Genomic DNA, 20,023 nt, shown 5'->3' with positions numbered 1-20,023 from the left:
TGCTGTCCACTCGGCCGACCGACTCCCATGATTCACTTTTTTTTTCGGGTCGTTTCTTCCAGCCTTAGGTGGCTTTGAGCGGCATATCCTCCCATCTGGGGGTCAGGTCTTCGGGACAGGCCTCTTTCCCGTCCATCTGTCGGGTCATCACGGAGTGGGTGCGCTTGGGGCATGGTTGAAATGATTTTCTCTCTCAAGTGGGTTTCCCCCACTTGTTTCCAGTTCTGAAAAAGGACTGTGTGGATCTTCAGAAGATTCTAGACTTGTCTCATCTCAACGGGTTGATTCCTTGCCCCTCTTTTCAGATGACTACGTTATCCTAGGTTTGGTTCATTCTCAATCAGGGTGCTTGGATGATTTCTCTAGTTCTGAAAGACGCATATTGGCACATCCTCCTCCATCAGGGTTTCAGGGATTGGTTGGGTTTCGTGGTGGGGCAACAGGCTTACCCCTTTCGTCATCTTCAGTTTGGCGTGAATCTGGTACCTCCCAATTTCACACGTTCCCACGACTCGGGTCATGGTGGCCTATCTGCATCTGCTAGGTCTTTGGATTTTGGCCTCCCTCGACGACTGGTTGGTATGGGCTCCCATCTGGTTTGCTTGTCTGCTATCCATGGATCTGGTTCTTTCCCAGCTTCCCAGGTTTGAGTTCCTGGTGAACTGGCGGAAGTCCCAATTGGTTCTGTCTCCAGGTTCGGACTTGGCTGGGCCTCGTGTGAGATTCTCTGATTGCATCCCTCTCTCTTCCCTTTAGCAACCTTGCTCCGGTTGCAGTATCACCTTTGGCTGTTTTTACCCAATACCTGATATTATCTTCCTAGGTGACTTCAACTTGCCTAGTCTCAGATGGAGAATAGTAAACAATATTATTATACCAGGAAATCTATCGGGACCTAACCAACCACTGATTAGAGAACTACTTAGATTCTGTGACAAATTTTCACTCAACCAGCAGATATCGGAGCCAACGAGAAATGAAAATATTCTAGATCTGGTCTTTACGAACAATGAAGACAATCAGGGACATTACGATATCAGATACCACATACTCAGATCACAAGCTCATTGAAGTGCAAACGACCATTAATACTCGGAATAAACTTAAAACGTTGATAAAGCGAGAGGGATTATTCAGTAAATTCAATTTTAATAATAAAAGGATAGACTGGATAGATGGAGGGAGGAGTAATGCTGTGGGAGGGAGGGTGGTGGCGATGTCTTCTGACTGTGTGTGGCCACCTTTTATTGACTGCACTCACCATACCAGCTTAGTGGTTCACTATGGTGAACACAAATGTAGATACTTATATATAACGTGTGTATAGAGGGTATAAACAGCAAGAGAAGGTTGGGAGCCGCCATTTTAGTGAGGGCGGTGGCGTCGTCTGCACGACGCCACCGTGCAGACGACGGTGTTGTTTACTGGTTACCACGATGGTCTTTGGGCACCATACCAGTTTATTTGTACAAGTATGGTGAATAAAACAGGTAGATATTTATATATAATGTGTGTATATTGCGTAATAACACCACACAGTATTGTTGGAGGAGAAATATTAGTGCGTCTGGCCTTGAGGGCGGCAGCCATCAGCTGACTTTGTGAGGTCCTACGTCTTTGTGCCTTTACTCACCATACAAGCTTAGATGTACAGTTATGGTGAACAAAACATGTAGATACTTATATATAACGTCTGTATATAGTGAATTATAGCAAAAACAGTATTGTGGGAGGAGAATGTGGGTGAGTCAGATGACTTGAGGGAGGGCAAACAAAACATGCAGATACATATACCAGTATATAACCTGTGCTTATAGTGTAATAACCGACAAAGTATTTGTTCACTGATTGATGAACATAATTGAATCAACAATATGCACACCATATTTTTGAGTACAGCAATGATTCACTCATTTTATTATATAAATATATCAAACTACACACTATTGAATAATATTACAGCAAAAAAAACTATGAAAAATCAATCAAGAGACATTGAAATAATTCGGTAATTATCTCTTTGTGGCAACTCCGGCCTGACAGCTGGCGAGCAACAGACTGCCTTGGACGCACGCTGAGTCAGCGCCTATAATTTGCCAGACTTCCCCGCCCTATAGCGGGCAATATATGCCACTTACGATTTTTTTATTATTTTTCCCGGGATCAGTGAACACAAATTAACAGGTTAGGAAAAAAAAATAATTTTTTTTTTTTTTTTTTTTTCAAAATTACATGCGCCTGTGGGGAAGAAAGGATATTATACCCCTAGCATGTTAAGGGTTAAAGTAGCAGACACAGCCCCTCTACACAAGGGAGGGAGCAAAGCACTGGCAAAGAATTATAGACCAGTTGCACTAACGTTGCACATAATAAAAGTATTTGAGAGAGTGATTAGGAGTCAGGTCACCAATTTCATGGAGACCAATGACCTTTACAACCCAGGCCAACATGGATTTCGAGCGGGAAGATCGTGCCTCTCACAGCTACTTGATCACTACGACAAAGTCACTGAGGCATTAGAAGAAAAACAGAATGCTGATGTGATATACACGGACTTTGCAAAGGCTTTCGATAAATGTGACCATGGCGTGATAACACACAAAATGAAGTCAATGGGAATAATCGGTAAAGTAGGATGCTGGATACTCAGTTTTCTGTCAAACAGGACTCAGCGAGTAACAGTCAACCATATAAAATCTAGTCCAAACGCAGTTAAAAGCTCTGTACCGCAGGGTACAGTTCTTGCACCGGTGCTTTACCTTATTCATATATCAGATATAGACAAAAATACAAGTCACAGCTTCGTATCATCCTTTGCAGATGACACAAAAATCAGTATGAAAATTACCTCAGCTGAAAACATTGAAGAACTTCAAGCTGATATTAATAAAGTTTTCGACTGGGCATCAGAAAATAACATTATGTTTAACAGTGATAAATTCCAGGTACTCAGATACGGTAAAAATGAGGACCTTAAACATAATACAGGGTACAAAACACAATCGAATCTGCCCATAGTAGGAAAACGGCATGTCAAGGATTTGGGAATAATGATGTCTGACGACCTAACGTTTAGGGAGCATAACCAAGCAAATATTGCATCAGCCAGAAAAATGATCGGATGGATTACGAGAACTTTAAAATCCAGGGACCCCATCACAATGGTTGTACTCTTCAAGTCACTTGTGTTGTCCCGTCTTGAGTACTGCTCAGTACTCGCTTCCCCCTTCAGAGCAGGAGAGATTGCTGAAATAGAGGGAATTCAGAGAACATATACGGCACGCATAGATGCGATAAAGCACCTAAATTATTGGGATCATCTCAAAACCCTCCAAATGTACTCACTAGAAAGGAGACGAGAGAGATATCAAATAATATACACCTGGAAGATACTGGAGGGCCAAGTACCAAATCTACACAGTAAAATAACAACGTACTGGAGTGAACGACATGGAAGAAAATGCAGAATAGAACCAGTTTAGAGCAGGGGTGCCATAGGCACAATCAGAGAACACTGTATAAACATCAGAGGTCCACGATTGTTTAACACCCTCCCAGCGAGCATAAGAAATATTGCCGGAACAACCGTGGACATCTTCAAGAGGAAACTAGATTGTTTCCTGCAAAGAGTACCGGACCAACCGGGCTGTGGTGGGTATGTGGGCCTGTGGGCCGCTGCAAGCAACAGCCTGGTGGACCAAACTCTCACAAGTTGAGCCTGGCCTCAGGCCGGGCTTAGGGAGTAGAAGAACTCCCAGAACCCCATCAACCTCACAAGTCAGGTCAGTCTTAGTGTTTTTCCTGCCCGAAACGCTTTGCGTAATAGTGGCTTTAGGCATTGTATGTACTAGCTCCATCTATAAATCCATCATCGTTTTGTATCTCACCTTGTATGTATGTACTTTACCTGAATAAATATGTGTATTTGTATAATATAGTGTATATGTTCATTATACATAGGATTGATACGCAAAAACAAATAGAATGTATTAGGAACTGTGCGCAAAAAATTAACAAAAATATATTCGCGGCAGCGCGTGCATCCTGCCCCGGGCGCATACGCCATGGGAGAACAGGGAATGATGACATCACGCGCCAACTTATGGACCCCATAGCAGCCAAAGTAAGTACAAATTAGAGTTTCAGTTACTATAACCATACTCAGGGAAGGGTTTTTGACACTCAAAACTTTTTCCAGATAATTTATTTCCTGCACACTGGGGGGGGGGTGCCATATTTGGAAGCCGTGCAGTTGAGGGGTTAAGATCCATAGGACACTAGTTCTTGGTATCAATATTAGGGGGTGGTTAGTTCCAAATATGCTAAAAATATGCAATAAATGAAAACTAGTTCAATTTCAATCAAACTTTTTTGACAAGTTGTATATGAAAAGGGTTTCATCTGGTCCAAGTCTCGGCATTGTAGCGTAAATAGGAAGGGAGAAAAAAATATTTAATGTCAAAAATTTTCCAAAATGGTCAAAAAACCAGCGTTGAATGTAATGAAACGCCATTTTCTGGGTGAGCCCCGGAGGCTCCCTGGAGCTTATCGGGCTAATGTGTGTTATGTTAGACCGGGACATTAGCTAAGGAGTTCAGACCTACCAGGGACCAGCGCCAGAACCTGGCCCCTTCAGAGAGGTTTCAGGGAGCAATGGCCCTGGAAAACCCCATATGGTTGGGGGTTTTCCTTATCTGCCATCGACCGGGGTTAGGCACCCAGAAAGGTAGGCGTAACAAAACAAACCCCACATGGTAAGAAACTACAACAAAAACCGAACAGAGAGGTAGAAAACTCCCTACAATCCCAAGGAAACAAGCAAACAAGCAAACATCACACTTTACTGCCGCGCCGATCGTCCGCGCAGCCCTCCCCACCCCGGGAGGGGGAGGGGGGAGCCCCGGACCTACCGCGCCGGCTGCCAAGCTCCAGTTCGGAAGCTAAGCTTCAACCAACGCGAAAAAACCGCCGACCGGTGGGAGGGAGGGTTTCCAGGGAGCCTCCGGGGCTCACCCAGAAAATGGCGTTTCATTACATTCAACGCTGGTTTTCTGTGGGGAGCCCCTACGGCTCCCTGGAGCTTCATACCCAAAGAGAAGGAAAAGAAAGGGCTAACCCGGGAGGCGGCCGCCACAAACTCTGCAACGCAAAGCCAAGACAACCTGTCGCAAACCTGCGACCCAAGGCAACAAGAACGCCCAAGAACAGACGCACACATGGATGGGCGGCCAAAAACCTGTGCGACCCACAATTCCCTGCGCCCGAAATGAGCCCGAGACGTCACCAACACAGCAGCAATTGCTGCAAACGTCTGAACAGCACGGGCGCAAAGACAGACCGCAGTAAGAAGGAAAACACTGCGGACGACCCGGGAGAACACAGGACGCACCCCCCGGCCAAACCAAACAAGTACTAATACCCCAAGAACCCCTCCGGAAAGCAGCCGTCTCGACCGTCGCCAGGACAGAGAAAGGCTGCACACCAATAAAGCTACCACCAGTACCAAAGAGGAGGAAACTAAAACCGAAGGGGCTACCACAAACTGAGGGGAAGAGAAGGCACCCTGAACAAGGACCAGGATGGCTCAGGCGACTCATGAGCAGGCCGGGGGGGAAACAAAACGCGAGAAGACGTAAGAAACGTCATACAGTCTCCAAGACGAAGCTCGCAGGTGGGACACCGTCAACAAAGCCACCTGAACACCATAGAGATGGCGATACCTGCGTCAAAATACCAGACGCGAAGAGCCAAAGAGAAGGCCGAACCAGTCACGGACAGGACCGATTCGGCCTGCTGAAAGAGGCGAAGCCTCAGGAAAAACGCCCCGGGTACGGACACCTATCAAGCAGCGTCTGAAAAGAAGGCCGGGCCGGCCACAGTGGAACCATAAGGACTGTTCTCGTGGGAATGGGCTGCAACTGAGCCAGAACCCGAAGCAACAGCTGGACCGGGAGAAGAGGTACCGGTACCCCCCACCTCGACCAGGCCTGCCGAAAGCCTCCACCGTGAAGTCCTCGCAGGTGGGAAGGGCGCCACAAAACGGGCGACGCCTAGACCACGCCGACCCGAAGACGTCCATGGCCAGGAGTCCATAAGCCCAACAGAGCCAACAAAACGAATCGGCGACGACTGGCCAACCCACGAAGAGGAATGAACCGAGACAGCTGTCCACCAGGATGCAGGACACACCCCGGACACGAACCACACGGTTAACCAAACCCCCTGTGGTTCCGGCAAGAACCACCAGAGAACAGTCCAAACAGAGCTGAATGGGAGAGTACCTAGTGACCCAAACCCTCCGAAGCGCAAACCAGACAGCCATGAACACCTGAACCGGGCTGTGAGCCCGATGGACAGACAGACTCCATCAACCTCGGCCGACCTGGTGAGCACTGGTCACAAAGCCCCAGCCGAGAGACGACCCGTCCGTGAACACATCGAGCGAAGGCTCGGGGAGCCGCCAAGGTACGGAACCCCGAAAACCCCAAAGAGGAAGCTGGTGACGCAGCACCAACACCAGATCCCCAGAGGAACCCAAGGAATGCAAGAGGCGGAAGTGGAGTCTCCGTAGGAACCAACCGACGCCGGAGTCAAACCCGACTCCGCGGGCAGATAAGCACGCCGAAGTGCAAACTCCCGCACAACCGCCCAAGCAACCGCTGAGCAACCCGGGACCCCCTCCTGAACAGCCAAAGGCGGGACCACAGCCACAGCAACACTTCTGGAGGGAAGACAATGAGGGGCCCAAGAGCCTGAAACAAGGCCCAGGTCCGAACCCGGGACGGAAACAGAAGGTAAAACCTCCAGATCACCAGGAAACCAAACCCAGCGATCTGGAAAGAACCATCCCCTGGCGAGCAGACAAGCGGACTGACTGGGAGCCCACTCCAGCCAGTCGTCGAGGTAGGCCAGACACCGAATCTCAGACGCAGACAGGGCACTAAGATCCGGTAAAGATGCAAAGAGTATACAAAGTGCCCTTCACAAAATAGGGAATGCAATAAAAACAGCAAACCTGAAGCCCCACCACCAAAGCATTGTATGACAACCATATGAAGACATATTATGACATATGACAATCATTATATGACAATATGACAAGTATAATCAAGGCATTATATGACAAAGAGTGCCGGGAAGACGGGACACCACGAGAGTAGCTCACATCCTGTAACTACACTGAGGTAAGTACACATAGGGAATTACCAACCGTGCTAGCCCCAGAAAAACTGGAGAGGAACGTGCCAAGAAGTGACCTGGAGGTCCAGGTCCACCATCCATGCACCCGGCCCTAACAGAATCCGAACAGGAGACAACAGTCCTCCGAGCAGGGGAGAGGATCCAGGGCGCAGACGGAAGTAGTCCAGAAGAACTGCAGACTGGAAAAACTCATGACTGCAAAGAGCAGACGGGAAAAGCTCATGACTGCAAAGAGCAGACGGGAAGCCCAGAAGGATGGGGCGGATCGACCACGCCCCACGCACCCACGAAGAGGAAATGACGAAGCGCAGGGAAGAAGCCCACCCCGCCAGCTCTGAACCCCCCCCAAGGGGGAGAAGCCGTCCTCCGACGCCAGCAGAGGCCGGAAGACAACCCAAAGCGCCCACCAACAGCGGGACCAAGCGAGAGGCAACAGAGCAAGCTGCTCCCCCAGCGCCCAGTCAACAGAGAAGGGAACAGAACCCCTTCAGAAAGAAAAAGTACACTACCGAAGTCATGAGGAGAGACTACGGGAAAGAAACCACACTTCGCTGGAAGAGGAAGTGAGGGGAGACCTGATCACCACATACAAGATACCCAAGGGAATCGACAGGGTTGAGAAGGACAGGCTATGTAACACAAGGGGCACACGCACTAGGGGACACAGGTGGAAACTGAGTACCCAAAAGAGCCACAGATAGAATTAGTTTTTTTTTTTTTTTTTTTTTTTTTTTTTTTTTTTTTTTTTGTGAGTGTCAGAATGGGAACGGGAAAGCACTAAGAAGTAATGTGGCGACTCCTCACACAAGGAACGAGGCTGACCCCCATACAATGTCACATGTAGACATGACAGAGCCCAAGAGGCACAGGAACCGATACACCTGTTGACGGACGGTTGAGAGGCAGGACCAAGGAGCCAGAGCTCAACCCCCACAAGCACAACTAGGTGAGGACATAGTGTAAAAGCACAAGCCGCCGACTAGTGGCAAAGAGCACTACGCCGGCCAGGCAAAGAAGGCACAAAACTGCATCAAAAGGCCCACCTCGACAGCAAAACCACAAAGTCCCAGCACAACCACAACATGTGCCAAGACCCAAAAAGCTCAGTCTGCAAGCCAGGAAGACCCCAGAACCCCAAAAGGCAGAACCGGGTCACATGAGGAAACAAAGTCCCCTGAACCCACAAAAGGGGGCCCAAGAGGAAGAAACCTCCAGAACGAAACCAAGGAACCCAAAGGAACCCAGAATCGAACCAGGGGGAGCCCAAACCACCACATTTGCCAGCGGAGAACACCACTAAAAGGCAAAGCACAGACCCCAGCAGAACGCCCTGGGAAAACGGTCCCAACAGACCGAAAACCGAGGGGCAAGGTGTGGGAGCAAGCATACCAGCCAGGGGCACTGAGCCTAAACCCAGAGGCTCAGACCCAAATCAACACCCAAACGTTCCCAGAGAAACAGGCAACGGCAAGAAAACACCAGAAAAACAAAGAAACGACAACAGGAGAACAAAAACCCTGCAAATTTTTTGAAAACTCACCAGAGACGCTCGCTCGCACACTCAGGCGCATGTAAACAAACCGCAACGCCGCCCTGGTGGCCACGCCGGGAAACCGGCAGACGAAAATGGCCGCCAGCAGGGGCTGTGACTGACGCTTAATACACAAAAACACGCCAGCAAATGTGGGAAGCTAGCAGACTGGAAGGGCGAAAAACGACGCCCAACAGCAGAAAAACCCCTGAAGGGGCAAAACCGCCCCAGAACTGCTAGTAGGCATCCCCCACAGCCCCGGGAACCAACAACAGAGGCCCCGGGGCAGAGCCGTCCTCCAAGCCCTCCGCCCTGAAAGAAAAGCAAGAGCCCATGGGAAAGGCAACAAGAAAGGGCCGCTGGTAAGACCCAGAAGCCTTGGCAGGAGGCACAGGCTCAAACCTCCGTCCCCAACCCGAACGGGGCATCCCCCGAAAACCGCCCGAGTCTCTGCCGCAACTGAACCCCGCCCCGACCCAGAAACACGCAGACGGTCCGGAGCCGGGAACATGGAGAGAAAGGGGCGAGCAGCACCTAACCAAACGGGGCGGCCACGGGGCATTCGAGTGGGAAACCAACCTAGCATGTTGCAGCAACCTAACCTAGCTTGCAACACGGATGCCGCCTGTACTCTGAACAGTAATAACATCATGAGAGTACTGGAGAACAAGCAGAGAATCACTCGCAAGACTCCGGGTCAAGGTGTCAGTGACCCAACAGGCAGCATGACGGAGGTAAAAATGGCGACTGTCACCCGGAGACAAGGGAACAGCAACCAACGATCCCGTACAAGACGGGTTGGAACCCGGAAGACACAGTCAATGGTCCCCCGAGCCCCGACAGGGGTTTCCAGGGCCCGTAGGGTAACAACTACGGGAAGCCCGGGCAAGGTGTTGCTAACCGGTTTAGAAACCCAAACATAACAAGAGGGTAGATTATAGCACTGAAAACCCCTCGAGACGTGTACAAGCACGGGGGCCTAGCAGAGGGCCGCCAAACACTACCAGTGGAACTATAACCACCTTAGGCAGACCCCCACCAGGCAAGAAAATGAAAAACAAAAGAAAAACCCCGCAAAAGTACACCGTCTCCAGAGGCAACAGAAACCGGCCGCCGCTTAGGTGGCAGGCTGCGCAACACCTTGACGCCCTAACCAGCACAATACCAATCCCTACCCAGGGCCAAACAAGGGCCCCAAGCCCCAGCTGGCCCCAAGGGCGAGGCAAATGCCGAGCAGCAAGAACCTCTACGGGAATGGTTCCCGAACGCCCCAGGGAAGATAACCCTGTAACGCAAGGGCAGTACTCACAGGGCGCTTAGGGAAGGCAGCCACTAAGCACATGCAGCCCCGGCACTGATGAAGTACTCCTGGCCACCGCACACCACAACACACGGCAGTGAACGCCACACAAGGCAAACACCGCCCAGGAAACTGAGGCCAGAGAAGCGTCAATCCCGGTTGACATTAGCGAACGAACTGAAGCTTGGCAGCCGGCGCGGTAGGTCCGGGGCTCCCCCCTCCCCCTCCCGGGGTGGGGAGGGCTGCGCGGACGATCGGCGCGGCAGTAAAGTGTGATGTTTGCTTGTTTGCTTGTTTCCTTGGGATTGTAGGGAGTTTTCTACCTCTCTGTTCGGTTTTTGTTGTAGTTTCTTACCATGTGGGGTTTGTTTTGTTACGCCTACCTTTCTGGGTGCCTAACCCCGGTCGATGGCAGATAAGGAAAACCCCCAACCATATGGGGTTTTCCAGGGCCATTGCTCCCTGAAACCTCTCTGAAGGGGCCAGGTTCTGGCGCTGGTCCCTGGTAGGTCTGAACTCCTTAGCTAATGTCCCGGTCTAACATAACACACATTAGCCCGATAAGCTCCAGGGAGCCGTAGGGGCTCCCCACAGAAACGATTATCAAACAAAAGTGTCAACTGAAATCATGTCTATAACTCTCAGCTATCACAATAGCATACATTAAAAACAAATTATAATTAGTTTTATTAAAAAAAAAATAACATTTTTTTTTTCTTATTTGTTTATCGGGCAATTTGCATGAAACTTATTCACCTGACTGCACGTAAGCCTATCTGAAGGGTGCCAATTTTGGATGAAATTGGTTGATGTCAACCTCAGCCACAAATGGCAGTACCTTAGACTTTAATATTTTAAAGATTTATTTTTCAAGTAACATAAACCAGTCGGGACTCTCATTTTTATTCAATTTACATGAAACTTACACCTTATATGTAAAGTTTAGGTCTCTAAAATCTGAAGGAAGCATTTTTTCCTAAGTTCATTTATTGATTTTATAAATAACAATAAACATGATATATTAGCATAATATTTGGGGGGGAACTTTGACTATTTGTATTAGGAAAACTAAAAATGTTTTGGAAAACCCTTTTCTACAGATCCTTTATTATATGTTAATGTGTCAGAAAAGTGTCATAGAATGACTATATCTGAAAAGGTGAAAGGTTTCAACTCATTTCAAATTGTGTAATATTCATTGAAAAAAACAAAAAAAAATTAAATCTCCCTTTCTATTTAGGCTGCAGTACTGAAACTTGGAACAATTGCAGCCCTTTTCATATATAACTAGTCAAAAAATATTGGTCGATATTGAACAACTTTTAAAAAAACTATCTAACGGCCCCATAATCCACTTGCTCATTTTTGTTTTCCACTCTCATAAAGTGGTGGTCCTTCATAGCTATTGAAGTTTTCATTATTTAATTCAAATATTAGAGTCAGATTTTCCCACAGGGAATGATACACAACACATTATGGATGGAGGGAATGATACATGCCACATTATGATGGAGGGAATGATACATGCCACATTATGATGGAGAGGGATGATACATGCTACATTATGGAGGGGATGATACATGCTACATTATGATGGAGGGGGATGATACTCACCACATTATGATGGAGGGAATGATACACACCACATTATGATGGAGGGGATGATACACACCACATTATGATGGAGGGAATGATACACACCACATTATGATGGAGGGGATGATACACACCACATTATGATGGTGGGGATGATACATGCTACATTATGATGGAGGGGATGATACACACCACATTATGATGGAGAGGGATGATACATGCTACATTATGATGGAGGGGATGATACACAACACATTATGATGGAGGGGATGATACTCACCACATTATGATGGAGGGGATGATACACAACACATTATGATGGAGGGAATGATACACAACACATTATGATGGAGGGGATGATACTCACCACATTATGGTCATTGCCGTCTTGCCTAGCACAGTCCAGCAGCCACTTACAGAGCATCATCCGTCTTGCTTGCCTCATCTCATCCTGTCAACACAAAGAATACAAATTTATAATGACACATCTATATTACATTAATTTGGAACAAAATTAGAAAAAATTAGTAGTACAATGGGGCCTTGACTTACGATGCTAATTCGTTCCCAGAGACGGATCGTAAGTCGAAATATCGTAAGTCGAAGCAATTTTTCCCACAAAAAATAAAGGGAATCCGTTCCCCACCCTCCAAAATATTAACATACAAATACATTTTATACTGAATACAATATTTTTTTCTAACTACAATACAGTACCTAAGTTTATCTTACCTTTATGGAGGGCTCTTGATGGCATATGGAAGATGGTGATGAGGGGGGAGAAGGAGAGTTGTTACTGTTTGGAAGGGTACCCTTCCATTATCACAACAGGCAGTGATGTTTTCTCTGGGGTACGTTTTGCCTGAATACCACTAGGACCTGGTTGTGGTTCAGTGCTTGTTTGTCTCACTACAAATTTGTCAAGACATTTGTTTTTCCCTTCGTTTTAACATTTGTCTGTAATGATGCATTACTTTAGCACCCATAATGTCCTTTTTCTTAGCCAGTATGGTGGATATCATTGACTGAGATTTGTTGTACTGCCTAGCCAGTTCAACAACCCGCACACCATCTTCATATTTACGAATGATCTCTTGTTTCTGCTCTATGGTCATCCTTACATGGGATCTCATATGTTGAGCCTTACCACTGACTTTCCTGGGACTCATGGCACGATATATAATAATCACTTTAATGTTTAAAATGCAACAAATCACTACAAAAGCGAAATTTCTTATAGGCGGGATCGTCACTAAGCGGGCAGCTGTAGTAAACTGAGGCAGGTCGGCGGCGTGACTGGGAACCACGAGCTCGGTCGACCCGAACGTGTACCAACAAATATTTTAAGTCGACAACACCATTGGATGTCGAGTCGCATTTTCTGATGAAATTTACATTGTAATTCGAAATTATCGTAAGTAGGGGCAATCGTTAGTCGAGGTGCCACTGTATACTAGTATACATACTCGGGTTATAAATCTAGTTAAGAAATTACTAGAAGTAATTGATAATTATCCATACTTGTCTTGACCAAGTATTTTTATCATGTTTAGTATTTTGTTTCTAACTTATAAATTTAAATGAAAATAAATCAGTTGAACTTAGTGGAACTATTGATATAAATCTGGAACAAATCCCTAGTGCACTGTTCTAACTTATGGGTTATTGTCAATTTTTATACACCAACATTATACCTTTTGTGGCCCAGATAATTATGTAATGTGTAATGATTTGGCCTAAGGATCACATTATTTGACATGAGCATCGTGAAAAGTTCTTCCCAATGTTTTAAGACATTGATTTTTTTACAATTTTGTTTTAATAATAAATCCGGGTGCGACACCTCACAACCCGAACCAGTATCAGTGAATGAAGGACATGACCGCGATCTAACCTGATTGCTTTCTAACAATTGGATACAATGTAAAACTATCATACAGTCTCCGTGGTGTAGTGGTAAGACACTCGCCTGGCGTTCCGCGAGCGCTATGTCATGGGTTCGTATCCTGGCCGGGGAGGATTTACTGGGCGCAATTCCTTAACTGTAGCCTCTGTTTAACGCAACAGTAAAATGTGTACTTGGATGAAAAAACGATTCTTCGCGGCAGGGGATCGTATTCCAGGGACCATAGGATTAAGGACTTGCCCGAAACGCTACGCGTACTAGTGGCTGTACAAGAATGTAACAACTCTTGTATATATCTCAAAAAAAAAAAAAAAAAAAAAAAAAAAAAAAAAATATGCACATAAAACCAGCGTTGAATGTAATGAAACGCCATTTTCTGGGCGAATCCCAGAGGCTCCCCGGAGCTATCCAGGCTGAATGGGTATGTATAACTTTCTGGCATCCATCAATGTGCACGGAGTTCTTGCCTACTGAGGCCCATGAACCAGAACCTGGCCCCCTCAAGAGGGGCATGAGGAACAATGGCCTATAGAAAACCCCGTATGGTTGGGAGCATTCTATGTGTGTCATCGAATGAATCTGGCACCCAGAAAGGTAAGCACCCCAAAACAAACCCCCTATTCTGGTGAAACTATTAGTACCAAAAGTCAAACGAGTGTACAGAACTCCACAAACAAATATTAGGAAACGAATATGACATGTCGCCACCCCGCTGCCAGTGCAACCCCCCCCTTCTGAGAGGGGGGAAGGGGGAGCCCAAGACCCCCCCACGCCGGTGATCCAACCTTCAGTTCTTAGGTTGGATGTCAAAATACGCAAATACCCCACCGACCGGAGCGCGGGAGGTATGCCAGTGCGACTCCGGGACTTACTCAGAAAATGGCGTTTCATTACGTTCAATGCGGGGGAGCCCCTGGTTACCTGGTTGATACCTGGTTGATGGGGTTCTGGGAGTTCTTCTACTCCCCAAGCCCGGCCCGAGGCCAGGCTTGACTTGTGAGAGTTTGGTCCACCAGGCTGTTGCTTGGAGCGGCCCGCAGGCCCACATACCCACCACAGCCCGGTTGGTCCGGCACTCCTTGGAGGAATAAATCTAATTTCCTCTTGAAAATGTCCACGGTTGTTCCGGCAATATTTCTTATGCTTGCTGGGAGGACGTTGAACAACTGCGGACCTCTGATGTTTATACAGTGTTCTCTGATTGTGCCTATGGCACCTCTGCTCTTCACTGGTCCTATTCTACATTTTCTTTCATATCGTTCACTCCAGTACGTTGTTATTTTACTGTGTAGATTTGGTACTTGGCCCTCCAGTATCTTCCAGGTGTATATTATTTGATATCTCTCTCGTCTTCTTTCTAGTGAGTACATTTGGAGGGCTTTGAGACGATCCCAATAATTTAGGTGCTTTATTGCATCTATGCGTGCCGTATGTTCTCTGTATTCCCTCTATTTCAGCAATCTCTCCTGCTCTGAAGGGGGAAGTGAGTACTGAGCAGTACTCAAGACGGGACAACACAAGTGACTTGAAGAGTACAACCATTGTGATGGGATCCCTGGATTTGAAAGTTCTGGTAATCCATCCTATCATTTTTCTGGCTGTCGCAATATTTGCTTGGTTATGCTCCTTAAACGTTAGGTCGTCAGACATTATTATTCCCAAATCCTTCACATGCTGTTTTCCTACTATGGGTACATTTGATTGTGTTTTGTACTCTGTATTATGTTTAAGGTCCTCATTTTTACCGTACCTGAGTACCTGGAATTTATCACCGTTAAACATCATGTTATTTTCTGATGCCCAGTCGAAAACTTTATTAATATCAGCTTGAAGTTTTTCAATGTCTTCAGCCGAGGTAATTTTCATACTGATTTTTGTGTCATCTGCAAAGGATGATACGAAGCTGTGACTTGTATTTTTGTCTATATCTGATATGAGAATAAGGAAAAGCAGCGGTGCAAGGACTGTACCCTGAGGTACAGAGCTTTTAACTGCACTTGGACTAGATTTTATATGGTTGATCGTTACTCGCCGAGTCCTGTTTGACAGAAAACTGAGTATCCAGCGTCCTACTTTACCGGTTATTCCCATTGACTTCATTTTGTGTGCTATCACGCCATGGTCACATTTATCGAAAGCCTTTGCAAAGTCCGTGTATATCACATCAGCATTCTGTTTTTCTTCTAATGCCTCAGTGACTTTGTCGTAGTGCTCAAGTAGCTGTGAAAGGCACGATCTTCCCGCTCGAAATCCATGTTGCACTGGGTTGTGAAGGTCATTGGTCTCCATGAAATTGGTGACCTGACTCCTAATCACTCTCTCAAATACTTTTATGATGTGCGATGTTAGTGCAACTGGTCTATAATTCTTTGCCAATGCTTTGCTCCCTCCCTTGTGTAGAGGGGCTATGTCTGCTACTTTAAGTGCATCTGGTATCTCCCCCGTGTCCAAGCTCTTCCTCCACACTATACTGAGTGCCTGTGCTACCGGCACTTTGCATTTCTTTATGAATATTGAATTCCATGAGTCTGGACCTGGGGCCGAGTGCATGGGCATGTTTTCAATTTCTCTTTCAAAATTTAGTGCGCTCGTGTTTATATCAGTTATATTTACAGGGGTTTGAATATCCTGCATAAAGAAATTGTCTGGATCTTCCACCTTCATGTTGTTTATTGGAGTGTTAAACATGTCCTCAAACTGCTTTTTTAGGATTTCACTAATTTCTTTGTCATCCTCCGTGTATGAACCTTCACTTGTACAAATAGGTCCAATACTGGCAGTGGTTTTTGCTTTTGATTTCGCATATGAGAAGAAATATTTTGGATTTTTCTTTATTTCCTGAATTGCTTTCTGTTCTAACTGCCTTTCTTCAGTTTCATATGAGTGTTTCAATTTCCGCTCGATTTCTTCAATCTCCCTATTTAAATCATTTCAATCAAACCATCGGCTCCCAGGAGCTAACTATCTAAAGACAAAGAAAAACAGGGACTTACCCAGATAGCGGTCAGTCCTCACTCCTCAATACAAAGCCAAGAAAAGCCGGTCGGCTGCAACCGCCGACCCAATGCAACGCAGGCCCAGGGACACTGACAAGGTAGAGAGGACCAGGACCTCTCGTGTCCTTGTGTTTGAAGATCAGGGACAATGACAAGTTAGAGAGTGGCCAGGACCCTTTTCGACCTCTAAAAACCCTGTGCCTGAATGTCAACCAAAGACGGCAGCCAAAGTAGCAAAGTTATACATGTCGTGGGCACAAGAACAGACCACAGGCTGGTTAGCCTTAATAATCCTATGGACAACCTGAGAGACCCGAGCCCGGGAACAGGGAAGAAGGGAAACCAGATCAACCCAGAGCGCATCCCCGGCCACTGAAGCCATGGCGCGCAAATAACGGCGGAGAGCTGCAACCAGACACAAGACATGATGCACCCCCGGCCTGACCAACCAAGCATCAACAACCCAAGGACCACTCCGGAAAGCAGCAGCCTCATTCTTCACAAGAAAAGAGGGAGACGGCTGCAACCGAACAAACCTACCACCAGGACCGAAAGAGCAGAAACCCTTGCGCCGGGGGAGAGCATGAAACTCCCCCGACCCGACCCCCAGAGGCCAATGCCAACAGGAAAAGAGCCTTGGAAAAATAATTTTGAACTGAAAGAGCCACTACAAACTGAGGAGGAGAGGAAAGAGCACCCGGTCCAAGGACCAGGAGGGCTCAGGTGACGCATGTGCAGGCCAGAGGTGAAACAACGTACGAGACAACTTGCAGAATGGAGCAGACATAACATTAATACCAAACGCAAGCTGGAGTGGCTCCGCCGGCGTCGCATGATAGGAGGCGACAGTATTTGGCATAAGATGACGGTCCTGAAACAACCATGACAAGGACAAAACAACCATATCAGACAAAAGTACACCTACGCAGTATTAGGAAAAAATGGAAGGACCGCCAGGGCACCTCATACTGCCGCCAAGACAAGGCATGCAAATGGGAGACGAAGCCAAAATGAAGTCACTTGCGCCCCATACAAATGGTGATATACCCAAGTCAGAAAGGCCAGACGCAGACTCGAGAAGAGCAAACCAGCCTTGTAACAGGCATGACCAATATCCTGAAAGAGGCAAAGCTGTGGGAAGACCCTCAGGTTTGAACACCAAGCAAGCAGCGCCTAAAACCAAGGCTGGGCCGGTCACCAAGAGGCCAAGAGGACTACTCTTCCCAGGTAAGTCACCTAGCGAGCCAGGACTTGAAGCAACAGCTGAACGTGGGGGAATAGGTACAGGTAATCCCACCTCCCTCTAGTCCTGCTTGAAGGCATCCACCCAGACGGCCTAGTAGTTGGCAAAGAGCGCCACGTATACTGGGGACGCCTCGACCACGCTGACGCAAAGGCCCGAACGTCCGGCTTAGCCAACTGAACGAGTTGGCGGCGACCATCCATTCCGTGGCCAGGGAAATGAACCTGGACAGGCCATCTGACATGACACTGGGCACCCCCCTCCCCCCCCCAAACGTGAACCGCCAGGAGAGCCAAGCCCCAAAAACTCAGAACTTAGTCACCTGAAGTGACCAGCCCCAAAGAGCCAAAGACCACATTGAACCCTGGTTGATACCTGGTTGATGGGGTTCTTCTACTCCAAGCCCGGCCCGAGGCTAGGATTGACGTGCAAGAGTTTGGTCCACCAGGTTGTTGCTTAGAGCGGCCCGCAGGCCCACATATCCCCGCTGTTCAGGCAATGACCCATTGGGGAACAGTCCGAATGGAGCCAGACCCTGAATCCGCGAGAGACCCGAGTCCTCTGGAGCGAGATCCACACAGCCACGAACTCCCACACCGTGCTGTGAGCCCAATGGAGGGATGGAACCCATCGCCCCTGGCAGGCCTGGTGAGCACTGGTCACATATCCCCGCTAGAGACGACGTGTCCATGGACACATCGAGCGAGGGCTCAGGTCGGCGCCAAGGCACTGAACCCCGAAGAACCCGAAGAGGAAGCCAGCGATGTAGCAACCGATGCAAGGCCCCCGGAGGACGAACCCAGCAGTCGCGAGAGAGGTGGAAGGGACGTCTATTAATGAATTTAATAAGTTCCTGCACTGAGCTCGTAATGTGAAACGCTCGTCTTGCGAAAAAAACACCACCACTGTTATCGGAGGCGTCCAAGAACCAGCGGGAATGCTAGGAAGCACCATGTAGTATGCTCGTTAATCAAGCGAAAGCTCGTAAATCAAGACATATTTTCTGCGAGTGGCTCGCTCATTACTCGAAATGCTCGTAACTGGAGTCGTGCATCACTCGCGGTTCCACTGTATATAAATTCTACAAATTATACACTTTTGAATATTATTACAGCAAAAATCCAGAGAAGAAATGAATGTGAAACATCAAAATAATCGTGAAACATTATATTCGCTGCAACTGCTGCCCCATGGAATGGCGGGGCCGAGTGACCCTGAGCGCTCCATCATTCAGTGCCCATAATTTGCTCAACGTCCCAGCTCCATCACAGCTAAAGTATGTCACATACAGTACAATTTTTTTTTTTTTTAGTTTCCTGTGATCAGTGACTGGATTTTAACAATATAAGAAGAGAAAATAATCTTTTAGAAAGAATTTATTTTTGGCGCACCACAGGGGGGTGTCATTTTAATTCAGTGCATTGCAGTGGTTAAAATGCACCCAAATGCAGAACCTCAGTGAGGAGGCACCCTTGCACTACTCAGAGTGAGGCACTCTCCATTGGAGGCCAATCTCTATACAACAAGTACCTGAACCTAGCGGGAATGTAACCCTGTCAGGGCAGGGGCAGCACCAGTAAGTATCTAGGGAAGAGTAGCCCTAAGCACATGCAGCTCCAGGTAAACAGTTACCAAAATTTCACTCAACAAGTGAGGCTTGTAAACATGCATATGAAAAGCAACTACAGTAAGTACTAAAGATTGGAATGGTACACAAGTATATAGGTCCCATCAGGCCAGAGTTCAAAAGATAGCTGACACACATTTTGAAATTTCTGGGACCTAAGGGTTTGTGACTCATAGAGCAGTCAACTAATCTGACATCAAGTAAATGACTGAGGATTAACACCAGCAGCTGGCAGCACTGCAGCACCCATGCTAAGTGACCTGTAAATTTGTAGACCTCATCCTGGAAACATTCTTCTATCAACATGTTAAACAAGCTACAAGGATGAGGGAAGGGGACGTTCCCTCCATGCTAGATTTGATATTTACCAGGAAGGAGAAAGAAATATTTGAAATTCAGTACCTTCCTCCCTTGGGTAAAAGTGACCATGTCTTTTTGGGAATAAAGTATGCAATGCATTATAATCTGGAGGAAAATAAGGTTGATGCAATTGAAAAACCTGACTTTAGGAGAGGACATTATGGCAACCTTAGAAAATTTTTTAGTGAGTATAATTGGACAGACTTGTTGCTAGGCAAGGAAGCGAATGAGATGTATGTCAAGTTTTGTGAAATATATGATAAA

At 47.1% G+C, this 20,023-nt stretch overlaps 1 protein-coding gene across 3 annotated transcripts in view; it reads right to left on the bottom strand.

The window, feature by feature from the left end:
• LOC123749604 (uncharacterized) overlaps positions 1 to 20,023 on the bottom strand; it is a 311,730-nt gene that overhangs the window by 24,208 nt on the left and 267,499 nt on the right. For 2 of the 3 annotated variants that reach the window (XR_011229461.1, XM_069330111.1), the window contains one exon: positions 11,995 to 12,078. The exons of the other annotated variant lie outside the window; for it this stretch is intronic. Coding sequence is in view for 1 of the 2 variants with exons in the window: in XM_069330111.1 (XP_069186212.1) it covers positions 11,995 to 12,078 (84 nt within the window). In the remaining variant the exon portion in view is untranslated. The remainder of the gene's footprint in view (positions 1 to 11,994; positions 12,079 to 20,023) is intronic. 3 annotated transcript variants of the gene reach the window in all.

Source organism: Procambarus clarkii, chromosome 3 (assembly GCF_040958095.1).
Source record: "Procambarus clarkii isolate CNS0578487 chromosome 3, FALCON_Pclarkii_2.0, whole genome shotgun sequence".
NCBI classification, from domain to species: domain Eukaryota; kingdom Metazoa; phylum Arthropoda; class Malacostraca; order Decapoda; family Cambaridae; genus Procambarus; species Procambarus clarkii.
The sequence above is the reverse complement of the archived record's forward strand: the minus strand, read 5'-3'. Positions and strand labels throughout refer to the sequence as shown.